This window comes from Artibeus jamaicensis, unplaced genomic scaffold (genome assembly GCF_021234435.1).
Source record: "Artibeus jamaicensis isolate MK-2021 breed Jamaican fruit bat unplaced genomic scaffold, CSHL_Jam_final contig_700, whole genome shotgun sequence".
In the NCBI taxonomy this organism is placed as follows: Eukaryota; Metazoa; Chordata; class Mammalia; order Chiroptera; family Phyllostomidae; genus Artibeus; species Artibeus jamaicensis.
In genome coordinates, this window is record NW_026521930.1 from 12,701,660 (window position 1) to 12,716,989 (window position 15,330).

A 15,330-nucleotide genomic window follows, 5' to 3' on the forward strand; every position below is an offset into this window, starting at 1 on the left:
TAGAAGGTGGGTGTTACTAAGGCATCCCTTATACAGAAAAGGAAATGGAGGCAGAGAGAGGGCAGACTCCGGTCACACAGCTGCAAGAAGACGAGGCAGCTGGTTTTGAAGCACTGTTACTTGCTGGAGTCTGGGCCCGGAGTGGGGCTGCCTCGTGCCCGCTGGTAACTTGTGGGTTCTTGACTTCGTTTAGGAAAGATTTCACAACACGAGTCCAGGTGATTTTGAGAGTACTGTGGAAGGAGGGGGGCCACGTACTAACCTGACAAGCTCCGGGGAGGCCTGTGAGGCAGCCTTACAAACTTGGAGACCTAAAGTAACCACAAAGGATGGTGTAAAAGGAAAACTTATTAACTAAAGGCAGTTCATGGCAGGTAGTCAATCTTTTTACCTCAACTAAGTCTGTCTATTGTCTTTTTGCATCTGTGATAACATACCTTTGGAACGTCAAGGTAACTTCCCTTTTTTCCCCAGCCCCCTCGGGCACCAGCTGAGACCACAAATCCCCTCCTCGTTATTGTTACCATGCTAATCGTTGACTGTTAATGACCCTGTATGCACCTGTGTGGTATCCTGTGCGTAAAAGAAGTACGTGTCTGTCATTTCACCTTTTATCCAGTCCCACAGGTTTCCCTGCTTTGCTTTCTCCCGCCTCCCGTAATCTATCACTGGTAAATTCATGCAACCCCCTATGGCTCCTCCTCTGATTCTAATGTACAAAATAAGGTAAATAAATAAAATAGATGTTCTCCTGAGCATTTCTCAATCCGTTGAGATACTGCTTCCTGGTGGTTGTTGTCAGCTTGGGTCGAATAAACTCACCAAAAATTCTGTGCAGGTTTGAATGCTTCTTACGTTGACAGTACATGTGTTAAAGCTGGGGACAGTGAAACAGAGGCAGGACTTAGGGTAGAAAAAGCAACAGCAGAGAATGTAGGTGGGGCTGCTTTGCCTCTTTAAGACACAGAAGTCAGTAAAACAAGTGAGCCCACTGGGAAGTCGGAGAAAAGCGGCTTGGAGACAGGTTCGGGGGTAAGCTAGCAACGAGTTGCCACTGTGTACTGCTCCCCCAGTTGCAAGTCTTGCAGGGTCCTTAGAGTTCAGGAGTTGCAGGCCCGTGGGGGAAAAGGGGGGAAAGGAAGAAGTGTGGAGTGTGCTCCTGGGAAGGAGAGCTCACCCTGGATTCTTTGTCTCGAGGCTTTTTATCTTTCTTTGGCCACTGACTGGAATCTTAGGGGATGTCTTAGGGGAGACTCTTAAAAGAATACTCATTAGCTTTTCGGGTGTCTCCTTCAAGATGTTGATTCATCAAAATGTGTGTATAAAGGGATCAGGGTTATTTTTATGGTTAGTTTTATTTTTTTAAAGATTTTATTTAGTTTCAGAGAGAGGAAGAGAGGGAGAAAGAGAAAAAACATCAATCTTGAAGGAAACATCAATCATCTGTTGCTTCTCGCCCAACCCCAACTGGGGACCTGGCCCGCAACCCTGATGGGGTATCAAACCAGTGGTCTTCCAGTTCACAAGAAGACACCCAACCCACTGAGCCACACCAGTCAGGGCCTGGTTTGTTTTATTTTCAAAGAATGTTATTGAAGAGGGACTGGGACCGAGGCCGGTCTGAACTGGGATGGTCTGGAAAGTATAAACTATTTGTTCCTAAGTTTCCTTGGTTATGGAAGATAAAACCTTGTGATTCATTAGCTGGCTGTAAATTGCTCAAATTGTTTGTCCTTGTTTAATTATTTTGTCTCAGTTTCCCTTATTCCACTCATCTAGGAATTCCCCAGCTTCTTACTGTACCCTACTGCAAAGTGAGCTCGTAGCCCTCTGCTCTCCTGCCTAGAAGCAAGTTCTTTCTCAAGTGGGGATGCATGTTTGTTTGGGACTCTGGAAAACCAAAGCTGCTTTTTATTTTATTTTTTTAGATTTTGTTTATTTATTTTTTAGAGAAAGGGAAAGGGAGGGAGAGAGAGGGAGAGAAACATCAGTGTGTGAGAGACACACTGAATGATTGCCTCTTGCGGGCCCCCAACTGGGGAACCCAGCCTACAACCCAGGCGTGTGCCCTGACCGGAAACTGAACCAATGTCCTGAACTAGAGACCTTTGGTTCACAGGCGGGCACCTGGTCCACCGAGCCACACTGTAAAAGCAGCCAAAGCTGCTTTTGTAAAGCCTTTTTAAGTATTACAAACTAAGATCATATTCTTATGTTTGTGTTGTGTTTTGTATCTATTACGCAATATCCTAGAAGCCACTTTCAGGTTTTGAGAGGTGGATATTCCTTCATACGCCCTGTGCCTTGTGTGGGCAGGTGGATGACGTTAGGGATCACCTCCCTCCGCGAGGACTTGTAGGCTCCGGTTTCTCCTGCAGTTATTTCCCACCCTGGTTTGGTAACTTCAGCCTTCCAAAAACAACTGGTGTCAGGCTCCAGTGACTAGCCCGTCCGAATTCAGGGAGGATGGGGGGAGGTAAGGCATAACTGCCCCTAATCTGGTTGTGCATCTGTCTTGCTAAACTTTTGTTTCCAAGGCAATGTGAAAGAAATCCTGGCGCATACAGAGTGCCAGGGGAGTATTAAATTCTGGCCCCTGGCTCCCCAAGAAAAGTACAACTCAAAAGCAAGTCAAGCCCTGGCTGGTGTAGCTTAGTGTATTGAACTTGTGGGCTGTGAATTGAAGGGTCACAGGTTCGATTCCTAGTCAGGACACATGCCTGGGTTGCGGGCTGGGTCCCCAGTGGGGTCCATGTGAGAGGCAACCACACATTGATGTTTCTCTCCCTCTGTTCCTCCCTTCCCCCTCTCTCTAAAAATAAATAAAATAAAATAAAATAAAATAAAATAAAATAAAAACCACAAGCCCTGGCTCGTATAGCTCAGTGGATTGAGCACTGGCATGAGAATCGAAAGGCTGCCAGTTCAATTCCCAGCTAGGGCACATGCCTGTGTTCTGCAAGAGGCAATAGGTCAATGTATTTCTTGTGCATTGATGTTTCTCTCCCTGTCTTAAAATAAATTTTAAAAAAATTGTAAAAAATACAAAAAAAGAAAAAAGTGCAAGTCAGACTCGCCAACAGAAAGTTGGGACTCACCAGGAAAGTTTCTGTGAGCCTGACAACTTCAGAGCAGGTTCAGGAAAGCTTCCAGGGGTGGCAACAAGGAGTGGACAGAGGAGACTAACTCCCTAAGGAAAGACCTCTCCCTAACCCGGAGTGTTTTAATTTAGATTCTCAAATATGACTAAATTGTCACATAAGGACGATCAGCTGTGATTTCCCACTTTGAAGCAAAGCAAGGTGATGGACTCAAAGAGCCTTCTAGCCCAGGGACTGGGTTTTAGCTGGTTTTTCTACCCTGGAATCTAATGTTGATGCCTGTCTGGTGCGAGCCTGAAATCAGCACCATGGACAGGGCCTGGATCCATAATAAAGTTCCAGAGGGTCTTTTGGCAAATACTCAATTATTGTCAGAACTCCAGGTGACATGTTTAGATATACTCACACTGGAGCAGAACACAAGGGAAGAACCACAAAACGTGATAAGAGAAATGTTGACAGGTCAGCTTCCCCTTTCCACTGCGTGGGGACAAGCCCCCACGTAACCTGACATCCCTGCTCTTACGGTAGCAAGTAATATTTACCTGGGACTTACTACATCACAGGTGCAATTATCAGTACTCTACAAGTGTAAGCCTCACAGCAGTGCAGCTAACACCTGGGTAGGAGCTCTGATTATCCCAGTTGTACTGATGTGGAAAGAGAGTCACAGAGACACTGAATGACTTTCCCACTGAGCCAATTAGTGGGACAACTGGGACTGGGACTCAGGCAGCTGGGGTGCAGAACACACAGGTCACCATTATGCTACACTGACTTTTGTGAAATGACGTGACTGTGATGTGCGGTCACATCAGGATACCAAGAGATTTTTGCATAGGATGTAAAGATTTTGTGCACTGCCTTTCGTGCTTCTATTTCTAGTTCTAGGTCAGAACTGAACTGAACTCTCAAGACCCTTATTCCTTCCATTGGGGAAGGTGCAACAGTTGACAGCTGAACAAACTGTTAAGACTCAAAGTTTACAGGTCTCTTTAGAGTTTGTGTTGAGTGGGTTGAAGACTCAGAACAGAGCCTTAGAAGTTGTCCAAAAGGCTGAGAAACAAGGCTTCACTCCCCACTCAACTGCACTCTAAATTTATTCATTGCTGCTATGCCTGGATCCATCCCACTCCCCTCCCCCTGGCCCTGCACCCTGAGGGGACAAAACTGGGGTGCTTTGCTCTCAGCCTTCTCCTTCTCAGGGTGTGACCCAGGACTTCAGGAAGGAAGGATGAAAGGTGTGGGTTTTATCTTCCTGGGGTGGCAGGAACAGAGCCATCCGCGTGAGTGGCTGTCGGTGTCACCGTGGCTTGCTGCAGCTCTCTGTTTGCTGGGGGGTACTGTGCCAGAACGTAGAGGAAGCCGCCCAGGACCGCCACAGCCACGGCTGTGTTGTGGGAGGAGCAGCCATCTGGCAGGGAGACAGAGTCCCCCCGTGAGTGCTGGGTTGAGTGCTTTTCAGATACTCCCCCAACCAGCCCAGTTCCCACAGCTCCACTTTGGTTGGGCACCCCTCCCCCAGCTGAGTTTGTTGGCTGCTAATGGCTCCCTTCTCCAGAGAAATTTCTTCAGTCATCGGAGAGGTTACACCTCCTCCCTTCATGGGGGGAGGTTACACCTATGAAGGGAGGAGGTATAACCTCCCACACCAACAGCCCTATGAAGGATGCACTGTTTGGTCCTCATTTTACAGATGAGGAAACTGAAGCTCAGAGAAATTGAGTGATTCCCATAGTGAATAGGGGCAGAATCAGATTCAAACCCAGACAGCCTGACTTCAAATCCTGTGCTCTTAATCTCCATGAGTATGTGTTATAAGTAAAGAAAGGAGCACATCACTCCCTCCCAGGCAGTTTTCTAGGCTGCTGGTCAACCTTCAGGGCCCCCAGAAAGGGCCTTGGGCTTCGGAATTTCTACAGCTCCCTCTCCAGCTCTCAGGGGTTAGGGAGCAGCCAGCTCCCAGAGTGTGCACTGCAGGCTCCCTACCACCTGCCACAGGTAGTCCCAGACCCCTCTGTGTTGGGCGGGTCCTTACCCTGCCCAACCCCTGGGGGAAGCTGCAAAATGGATTCATTGGATTTTTTTGATTTCACTCCTCTCTCATCTGTCTGCAGGTAGATGATGAGCCGTGGTGGGGTCGATGGTGAGATGTTCAGTTACTGAAAGTAGCCCCCAAACATACGCTGGACATTTGCGTTGAGCTGGCTTTCCTCTTCCCTTCCTGCTTTTGTCCAGCAGTGGTTTATTTTTATTAATAAAAAGATTGACACCAGGTCCTCCCTTCCTTCTCCCTCCCTCCCTCCCTCCCTCCCTCTCTCCATCCTGTTATTCCATGTTACATCTCGCCTTTCTCCTTTCCAATATAGTTATATCCCTTTCTCAGTCTCTCTGCATTGGTGGGCTGACCAAATAACTTATAATTTCAACCCAGACGCTTTGAGGAGGGAAAGGAGCAGTGTCCGGGACAGCAGGTATAATTTGGGGACACCAGGACATGTGGCCCCTGGGACTGTGCTAGTTCCTTGCAGGTTACCTCTCAGATTCCCTCCCTGCTCATCTTTGCTCCAAATCCCAGTGCACTGACCTCTTCAAACTACATTTCCCAGGCTGCCTTGCCCACCAACGGCAGGCACTGGCGAAGCTAAGGTGGGAGCTGAGGCATTGCTCCCCCTCTCTGGCTCCTCTAAGTCCATCCCCTGAATACTCAGCTAACAACCCCCTCCCCACAGCTCTGCCTCCAGGGAGGGCAGTGGTATCCTGAAGTGGTTCACCTCTGGGTTTCTCACGTTTACCATTTTCAGCTCCTGCCCCACCTCTGAGGCATGTTCCCTGTATTCAATCCCCTCTTGGGAAGTTTCTCATGAGGATTGTTCTCCTGATTAGACTTCGATGGAGAGGTGCGCTCTCTGTGACTTTCGGTAACACACGGAAACTTCTCTTTTGTGTTCCTTTCACTGAGACAACATCCCTGGACTCCCCACTTTGCAAGGGGAGGGTACCAGGGACTCCTACCCCTCTCCCCCAAACACAAGGGCCCTTTGACAGGCCCTTTCAGTGATGCAGGGGCCTGTTTTCCAATGAGGGCCATCCGTGTGTGGCTTTTCTGTGCAGCCTCCGTTTCATGCCAAGAAACCCCGTGGGTATTTTGTTACCTGCAAATTGTTTTTCTCGCCTCTTTACTCTTCTCAAATAATGCTGTTGGTGTTGAATGACTTTAGATAATTCTTCATCTTCAGCATCTGGGAGAAGAGTGAAAGATGAACTTCTCAAGATGGATTTTTACACATTACTTGCTAAACCTCCCCCTCATGACATCCCAAGTGACTCAAGTCCTCTCTTGGATCTGGAGGCTCTTCCCGAAGTTTCCTCAAGCACCGGTCTGCAGACCCTTCCACATGGCCTAAGTTTGTCATCTACTGGTACTTCTCAAATTGTGGTTCCTCAACCACCACCTCAGCCAACATCAGAGTGGCCAGAGGAGTGCATTAAAAATGCGGGCTCATGGCTCTGACTAGTGTGGCTCAGTTGGTTGGGTGTCATCCAGCAAAACGAAAAGTTGCCAGTTCAATTCCTGGTCAAGGCACATGCCTGGGTTGCAGGTTCAGTCCCTGGTTTGGGATGAGTGTGATAAGCAACTGATTGATGCTTCTTTCACTCTCTCTCTCTCTCCCTGCCCCCTCTCTCTAACAAATAAAATAAAAATAAAAATGCAGGTTCATGAAATGAAATGGTACTGCATGTCAAGTGTAATTGAAAAACACATTTAAAACATTAAAACTTGCAGGCTCTACAGCTCCAACTCTCCCCGCTGAATCTACAGGCCTGGGGCCTGAGAACCTTCCCTTCATGGGCTCCTCTGCTTCAGAACAGACTCTTCATTTCAAAGGCTTTGCCTCCTGGAGCATCACAAACTTTTTGTTTAGGACGCCAGCACTTATTGGCAGCCCCCTCTCTACCCAGGTGGTTTCACGTGTACTATGTGTGCTCTTCACAATTTAGAAAGGAGATTATGATGCCTATTTAGTCACAGTAGGGGAATTGAGGCTCAGAGTGGTACAGCAGCATACTTCAACGAGGACCAGCTGTCCAGCGTGTCACAGCTGGACAGGGACTGCATCTTGCACCCTTCACTTCCACATCACCCGCTCCCAGACCCCTCCCCTGACCACTCTGCCTAAAGAACCTTCCCTGATGTCCTTTTCCTTCACAGCACTTTCAGAACTCACAGTTATTTCACTTACTGGTTTGTTTAGGTGTGTTTTGACTCTTTTCCTCAGTGCCCTAATTTATCTGGAGCCTAGTACAGTGTGTGGCCACAGTAGGTGCTCCGGGACACTGGGAGGAATGAATTTGTTAATGCAGGTGCAAGGGGCCAACATCTTCCAGCACGACTGCCTCCTCTTCTGCAAGGTTTTTGTTTCCCAAGTTTTTGGTCCATTCCACCTGTGTGTGGTTTGTGTGTGTGCATGCACTTGGGTGCTGCAGATCTCTTATTGTGTCCCTAACAGCACCGCATCCTCTCCTCACCTGGCCTAGAACATGCTGACCCCCACCACCTTCTGCTCCCAGCCAGGGCCAAAGGGTAGCTCACCAGGCGTCCCAAAGCACCCTTCCTGCGGCTTCTGCCAGCTGAGAATAGCCTCCAGCCACCGAAGCTTGTAGAAGTCAGAGAAGCCACCAATTCCACAGAACATTACTGGAAGTCAACACAGGGTACTCTGTGCAGCCCTCCTCCCACAGGTCTACCTCCTGCCACTCCCCAAGGCCACTACAGTGCCATCTGCCTCCTCCCACCAGGGCCAGGCAGTTCCAGGAGGTGGGCGCTCAGGGCAGTGGCTGGAAGGAGGCAGCCCTGAGGCTCTGTGTTAGTGAGCAGCAGCTCCCAGGCCCGGCTCCTGCCTCCCATGTGGGGCCTTGTTCAAAGTGACGCAAGAGTCAGGATTAGGAGAGGGATGTGGACACTGAAGTCAAGGAGCGACCACCCGGGGACCCCCTTTCTGCCTCATCTTTAAGGCTTTGAGGGTCTGTTTGCTAGTCAGTCACTCCGCCCAGAACTTTGCCACCGGACCTGCCTTTGGGGGCAGAAAGCAGTCAAAAACAGTGGCAGATAAAGTATAGGATGCCCAGTTAAATTGGAGTTTCCAATTAAACAACAAATTAAAAAGTTGAAGTATAAGTATAGCTTATGCCATGTTTGAGATACATTTATACTAAAAATTGTTCATTGTTTTTATGAAGCTCAGATTGACCTGGGCATCTTTGTATTTTCATTTGCTAAATCTGGCAGCCCTACTCTGCGCGTGCATGCCCATTCTCAGGGACACCCGCTGCTTTATCCCTAGCCAGCAGTGCCCACTGTTTTCCATGAAGATATCCCGGCTAGGGTAGGCGTATCCAATGGCTTCGACCCTCTGGTTCAGGTTCATCATGTTGGCGCAGAACAGGTTCATGTAGTGCTGGCTCTGGCGGAACAGCCCGTTCGTGCACCCCTTCTGCAGGGACAGAGGAAGTTGGTGGTACAGGTGACGGATGTGTGCTCTGTTACAGGAAAAGACTTGCAGTTCTGAGACGCTCCTGCAAGTAGCTACCTTTGGGTCAGGTCTTTTGCCTTTCCCCAGAATTTCTTCCCCACCCACACTCCCCCCCGCTGGAAGCTCTATCACTGGGGCTCAAAGAGATCTGGGTCTGAGTCTTGGCTCTGCCACTTGGGAGCTGTGTTACCTTGGCCTGATAAATTAACCTTCTGGAGCTTCAAGGGTCTTCACGGGCAAAGGGTAATGCTGCTGGGAGCTGCATGAGAAGGGTGCTCACGCAGGTGGGTGAGACCATCCTGGGAAGTGCACTACAGGATGCCCCACACTAGGGGGCACTCTATTGCCACTGGCTGCTGTTAGGACTTTCTGATTCCCGACTGACTGGGCCGGCAGCCTCAGCGCTCCTCAAAGGGTGGGCGTGGCTGCTGGGACAGGACCGGAGAGGAGAACAGGTTTTAGAAACGTCTATCGTGATGTGTCAGGATAACTCTCTACCTGTTGAGTCTAGTAGTCGAAGTAATTTTCTTCATAATTTGGTTTTTATTATATTTACAAAAATGCTGGTACATGATGATTTGCAAATAAATAATAATAAAAGAATCTGTTAAACAAAACCAGCAAGTCCCTGTTCAGATAAAACTTCTGGACATTGCATTACATTTTTGAGTAGAGATAATGAGCCCTACCTTTCTATATAAGCAAATATGGATGCTTTTAAACGGTCATTATCATCATTCAGCAAAGTTTGAGATCCGGGGCTTGGATGAGCGTTGGGCACTGGAGAGGTGGGGTGGGCTAGTTTGGTCTTGATTTGGTCTCCTGGAAGCAGCTATCAACTTTATTTGGAGTCCTTTTCCATTGTGTTGGTACTTACTAAATTCTTTGTGCTGCTTCTCTTTGACTCTCTTTTTGTTTTCTGATGCCCTGTGATCCCACTCAGCACACAGCTCTCTGTCCAACAGAATCTTGAATCCACACCCCCACCCAGTTTGGTTAGATGTTATAGCCACTGGACGGCAGGCTACTCTCACTTCTCCTTCCTGATGTTCAAAGCACAGGTCCAAAAACCTGCTTATTTTCCCATGCAAAACCACACTGCCAAGAGCTCCCTTATCTTCCTTCACCTCCTCAGGGTGTGGCTGGGCGCACATCAGGCACTCACCATTCTGGCAAAGAGGAAGAAGAGCAGCTGGTGGGACAGGCAGTAGCCTGAGCAGCCAGGCTTGGTCATGAGGGTCCTGCAGAAGTCGGAGAGTCTGCAGGGCTGGCCGCCGTCTGTGCTGGGGGAGAGGTGGTTCCAGGCTCTGAAGGGTGTCCCGAAGGGAGCCCGAAGGCCCGGAGCCTTCCCAGGTCCCGGTTCCCCCATTAGTTATTAGAACCCAGTGGGTTTCAGGCAGCCAGCTGGACACAAGGGACTGCTAGATAAAACACAGGTGTCTCAGGAAGGTGACCTGGAGCTATTTTGGGCTGGAGAGGCCACTGGGGCTTTGACTTCCCATTGCTCCATGGGAACTGTGAGTCCAGACGGCTTGGGGTCTGGGCCCAGCGTGACCATTCCCCCTGCACCAAGCTTGCCCCATAAAAGGGAATGATAAAAGGGAATGGGGCAACAGGGTGGGTCCCTTGCCAGATGGAGTGCAGGCCCTCTACGAGCCCAGCTGTGTCCTCACCCAAACATCTCTCTGAAAGATGTTGAGAGAATGGGGGCTTGAGCACCTGCCGCCCCAGCGCCCGTGGGTCCCTGCGTCTAGGCCTCTCCCAGGGAATGTGCTCCAGGGCAGGGCTGTCAGACTGATTCTCTCCAGGGGCCACATCAGCCTTACGGTGGCCTTCAAGGGGCCGAATGTAATTTCAACTCCTTAACAGTTAAGGAGTAGTTACATTTATTCAGTCCTAAAATTATTTTGGCCCTTGGAAGGCAACCTGGAGGCTGATGTGGCCCCCGGTGCAGATGAGTCAGACACCCCTGCTCTAAGGCCACAGCTCAGCAGGATAAAACGGGGAGCTCATCCAGGCCTGGGTACAGCTTTCCGGGTCGACAGCCAGGTGTGGGAAACAGAACCATAAAACAAATGTGTATTGCACTTGTGCCTACCAGTGGGGTTAGGAGACACAGCCCATTGTGGGAGGTCAGCCTTGTGCAGTGGGGTCAGGGAAGGTTCTGCAGGAAGGATGCAGGAGCTAGTCCTCAACTGTGAGCAGTTACTTAGGCTCAGGGGTCTCGGGGGGTGGGCTGGGGTGGGAGGAGGCCCCATGGAGGCATTTTCTTGGCAAAGGGATGGGCTTATGTGGGAGAGTGCCACTCAGGGTTGGACCTGAGGGGCCTGGGGATCTGGAGGGGCAGTGGGGTATAGGGCTTTGTCCTGAGAACAGTAGGAAGCTTCACACTGGAGGTGTGGTACTGACAACATCCTCTGGTGTGGGGAGACCAGTCAGGAGGTGAGGGTGGGAGTGCAGAGCTGGGGGGTGGCTGGACTGGGCAGGCAGCCTTGGGTGGAGAGTGGGAGCCAACTGACATGCCACAGGACTGGGAGAGGGCAGTGTCAGCGTGGCTCTGGGAAGCTGCTCCTGGTTTGTGTAAACCCCTGGGGGCTTGGAGAGTTAGCTGAACAGGAGGACTGATGGAATTAAAGAGCTTTTGGGTTTTGGGGAAGCAGGGCAAGTCCAGGGAACCCACCTAGTTCCCAGCAGCTGCACCAGGCACAAGTCACTTTGTTCCTCTGAGAACTCCTGGGGTTCAAGTGTGGGGTACACCATGGAGGCATTGGTGTGTGTCCAGACATGCGGGAGCTTCCAAAATCCGGGCTGGATGGTCGGCTGGAACTCTGGCAGAGAGACGGGGGTGGGAAAGAGCCCCGGGAGCAGTGGGCCACGCTATGCTCACCACCCCCTGCCCCAGGCTCCTGTGGCTCAGAGCCGAGGAACCGGGTGAGCCTCCCTGGGCATCCCTGACCACACGCGGCGTCTGCGCAGGGCTCTGAGCCTTGCCTGCTGGTTGGGCATCGTATTTGAAACACTCAAGAGGTTCTTTTTCTAAACAAAACCAAAACTATTAAAAATTTTCTAGAACAATGTTGTTGGGACTGGTTTTGGTTACACCCAGTGCATCCGTGGAAGCTTGGGATGGATAAAGAGGGTTAGCTGGTTTCTTCAGTTCAGTTAGAAAGCGAAGCTCTTACAACAGAGATACCCAGTCAGGGGCTTCTTTAGGATGACGTGAGCTGTGAGCACCTTAGGGACCAGGCCTGGGAGAGGGCGGGGGATCTCTCCTGCAGAGAGCCAGGCCAGGGCTAGGGAGGGCTGGGCTGTGGTCACGAGCACTGGGGCCTGACATAAGTCGTGCGCCTGGGGGACAGGGTCAGAGGAGCAGATGGACTGGCTCTATGATCCCCACTCCCCACCCTTCGAACAATTCAAGCCAGGCTTATAGAATGGGGCCCTTGTTAGGGTAGGTAACTTAAGGCTGACCAGGAGAACAAACTCTTAGCTTTATAAGGCACAAGAGGGACTCTAGTATTTGCTGTGCAAAGGGCTGAATTACCATTTAGATTCCTACCCCCACACCCTCTGGTCTAGGATGAAGGTGTCCAAGGTTGGACACAAGTTGAACAAACGAGCTGACACGTTCCCGCCTCCCACCCCTCTATGTGGGTGGGAGAGACCATCTCTGTCTGAAGTCAGGCATGAACAGACGTCCCCCGGGGCAGCCTGTGGTGCCCTTGGCCGACAGGACTCAGTCGGTTATGGTTACGAGCTGTCCCGGACCCTCCCTTTGTGTCAGGGTAGCCACACTAGGTTGTTTCCGTAAATGTCCCCAGAGGCCATGTTCCTGAAGAAATGGGATCCAGGCCACGCCATTACCTGTTAGGTACTGGGGGTCGCTCAGCTTGAGGTAGAAAATGGATCCGTGGAGGAGAGGCGCCAGCTTTTGCGCCAGCGCCCCCACGCGCGAGCTGGGCGGCTGCAGCTGGGGGTCCCGGGCCCACTCCTCCTGCACACGGTTTAGCTGCACTGGGAGGGAACAGAGGGCACCCGTTCCACCAGCGGACACGCCATGCGGATGGGAAAGAAGGTCCTGAGATGTAACGCCCACGGAGACCTCTGCCTCCTCCAGCTCCCGAGGGGAAGGAATTCGCTGAGCTTATTGGAAACTCGGCCCTCGTGGGGCTCGCCCGGGTGACAGGGTTAGGGCCGGAGTGAGAAGGGTTTGGGTGGCTAAGGTGTATGGGGCTGGGTTCAGTTCAAAATCTGACTAGTGCCTTTTTGTCCGGTAACAAGAGAGTCATTTAATTTCTGTCCACTTCACTGTCTTCACCTGTAAAATGGGGGTGATGGTAGTCCTTCCTTCTTGGAGGAGGGGTTAGAAGGCTTCATCGAGGTGTGCTCTGCCTCTCGGGCGGGAGCAAGCCCCACCTTTCCCTTCCCACTTTTCTCCCTCCCAGGTGCCTTACCTCTGCCTTTCTCGCTCCTAAGCTCTGTGCGCCTTTCTTTTGCTTCTGTAACTTGTTCCCTGAGCCTACACACTGCAGCTGGCTCCCTTCTACTACCTCTGTAACTTTCTGAATAAACTCTCTACGTTGAAAAAAAAAAAAAAAAGAATTGCATGAGCTGATGCATGAGAGGACTTAGCATTGTTCATAGGCAAAGTAACCACCTCATAAAGTGTAGCTATTGGTATTAGTTCGGGAGACGTAGGGTTGTTACACAGGAGAGAACCAGAGGGAGGGGGTCGGAGTGCAGGGCAGAGAACCCCGTACAGTGGGATGAGCTGCACAAGGACAACACACACTCCTGCCCCGGGTTTGTGTACGTGTGGAGACATTTTCCCAGCAGATGGCAGTGAAGCGACTTGAGGAAGGGGGAGCCTTCTAATTCTCACAAAGGTGGGAATGGACGGACGGACGGACGAGCGGTGGCCCTGCGGTGGCAGGAGAGAATGGCGGTGGCCAGATGGAAGGAGGTGTCTTTGCCCCAGAGCCCCTCCTCCTTTGGGGACCTGGAGGCCTGCTGGGCTGAAAGCTGCACTGGCAACGCAGAGCGGGGCCAGCCAGAGTGCCAGGCTGACACCCAGTTGGCTCTTTGTCACTTAGGGTGGCCGGTGGGGAGGGGCTTACTGCAACTCGTGGGGGGTGTGTGGGTTGGCTCCCTGCTTGCCTTGGCCGGCCTCCAGTCCCCTCCCTGGGGATCTCATATTTCTCAAAGCTGGACAAACACTTGGCTCTTTTCTCGGAGCCTCCAGGCGGCTAGAAGTGGGCGGGACTGGGGCTGGAACCGACCTTTGGGGTCCCCGGTTGTTTACACGGCCACCCTCCCATAACCACCCCTTCAGAGGGCACACACCCTCTGCCCACCTTGTTCATGGCATGTCAGGAAGGAGGGACTGTCAAATAGGTCACTTCCTCCTGGGAAAATAGTAATTTCCTAACTTTTTCCACTTGGCCTTGGAATCCACCCTGCTTCTAAAAAATGTGGTAAGAGCAGGGCCCCCCGCCACTCAAAAGAAACAGGTTACTCCCCAGCCCTCCTTCCTCGCAGTACGACGAGAAGGTGGCCAAGTCCCAGAGGTTCCGAGCAGGCAGGTGACGGACTGAGAACTGGTTTTCCAGATGGCCAGTCCTGGGGAAGGAGCGCACACCCACCTTCCAGCACCCGGAACCCCACCACGCCATCCAGGTTGATTTCGGGCAGCCTCTTCTTCAAGAAGGAGGTGGCTCTCTCCAGTGCTGAGAGGATGAGGCCAGCGATGGTAGCCTTGGCCTCTGGGGTGTCCGGCGGTGGCAATGAGGAGGACCGCAGTGGCGGTGCCAGCAGCAAGAGCAGGAGCAGGAGCCCCAGGCTGGCCATGGCTGGTTTCTGCTGGAGGCTGGTGCAGTGCTTCAGCCCAGGCCAACCCCGGCCCACCTCTTCCTGCCTCCTCCTCCCCTTCCCCCTGAAGAGCTGCAGAGGAGTGGCTGGGCAGGGCTGACCCAGCAGCTGGGTTGGCCTGGACAGAGGGCCCTGGGAAGGGCAGCTGCAGGGGGCTGAGTGGAGTGGAGTTGGGGGGGGGCATGAGGAGGGGCGGGAGGCCAGGCCTGGAAGTGGAGCCAGCTGGCCAAGGGCTGGGCAAGTGTCTCCCACCCTTTCCTCCTCACCGGATTTCCATGCCCACAGGATACATCTTTGATCTAGCAATTGCAATTACAATGCAGAAATCCCAAAGCACTGACGTGCAAAGCTGTTGTTTTTTTTAAATAAGTTTGGAATAAACTCATTTGAGGGCACACCTGCCCAAATGACGGAAGATTCCTTAGGGCAGCACCTGTCTAGTAGAAATAGAATATGAGCCACACAAATAAGCCACACAGTCACTGACAAATTTTCTAGTAGTCACATTCAAAAAATGCTAACAAGCAGCCCTGGATGATGTGGCTCAGAGGATTATCCACTGGTAGGCGAACCAAAGGGTCACCAGTCTGATTCCCAGTCAGGGCACATGCCTGGGTTGTGGGCCAGGTCCCCAGTGGGGGGTGTGTGAGAGACAACCATGTAACCCTCACACATTGATGTTTCTCTCCCTCTCTTCCTCCCTCCCTTCCTCTCTCTCTAAAAGTAAATAACTAAAGTCTTTTTAAAAAGTTGAGAAGCTGGTGAAATAAATTTTAATGACATTTTATTTAATCTAGTAGATCCAAAAGATTACCTTTCAACTTGTA

At 51.3% G+C, this 15,330-nt stretch overlaps 1 protein-coding gene across 3 annotated transcripts; it reads right to left on the reverse strand.

Annotated features, from left to right (window-relative positions):
• Window positions 1–4,075: 4,075 nt before the first annotated feature.
• On the reverse strand, window positions 4,076–14,555 carry CUNH16orf89 (chromosome unknown C16orf89 homolog). 3 transcript variants are annotated; one of them, XM_053671812.1, is made up of 8 exons: window positions 14,278–14,402; window positions 12,500–12,644; window positions 11,316–11,463; window positions 9,801–9,918; window positions 8,461–8,596; window positions 7,696–7,800; window positions 6,257–6,343; window positions 4,076–4,515 (listed from the first exon to the last, which is right to left on the reverse strand). In XM_053671812.1, the coding sequence occupies exons 1-8, from the start codon at window positions 14,305–14,307 to the stop codon at window positions 4,352–4,354; spliced, it is 933 nt and encodes a 310-aa protein (XP_053527787.1). In that variant the 5' UTR covers window positions 14,308–14,402; the 3' UTR covers window positions 4,076–4,351. The 3 variants fall into 3 exon arrangements, with proteins under 3 accessions (XP_053527787.1, XP_036999384.2, XP_053527786.1); XM_037143489.2 differs by having other exon boundaries at window positions 4,077–4,515; window positions 12,500–12,649; window positions 14,278–14,555; XM_053671811.1 differs by lacking the exon at window positions 7,696–7,800 and having other exon boundaries at window positions 4,077–4,515; window positions 12,500–12,649; window positions 14,278–14,555.
• Window positions 14,556–15,330: the final 775 nt, after the last annotated feature.

Coding starts and splice junctions, on each gene's coding strand:
- CUNH16orf89 (XM_037143489.2), bottom strand. CDS start 14,482: ATGGCCAGCCTGGGGCTCCTGCTCCTGCTCTTGCTGCTGGCACCGCCA. Junction 8,597..9,800: donor TCTTCCTCTTTGCCAGAATG/GTGAGTGCCTGA, acceptor CTGTCCCTGCAG/AAGGGGTGCACGAACGGGCT. Junction 4,516..6,256: donor GCGAGAAAAACAATTTGCAG/GTAACAAAATAC, acceptor TCTCCCTGCCAG/ATGGCTGCTCCTCCCACAAC.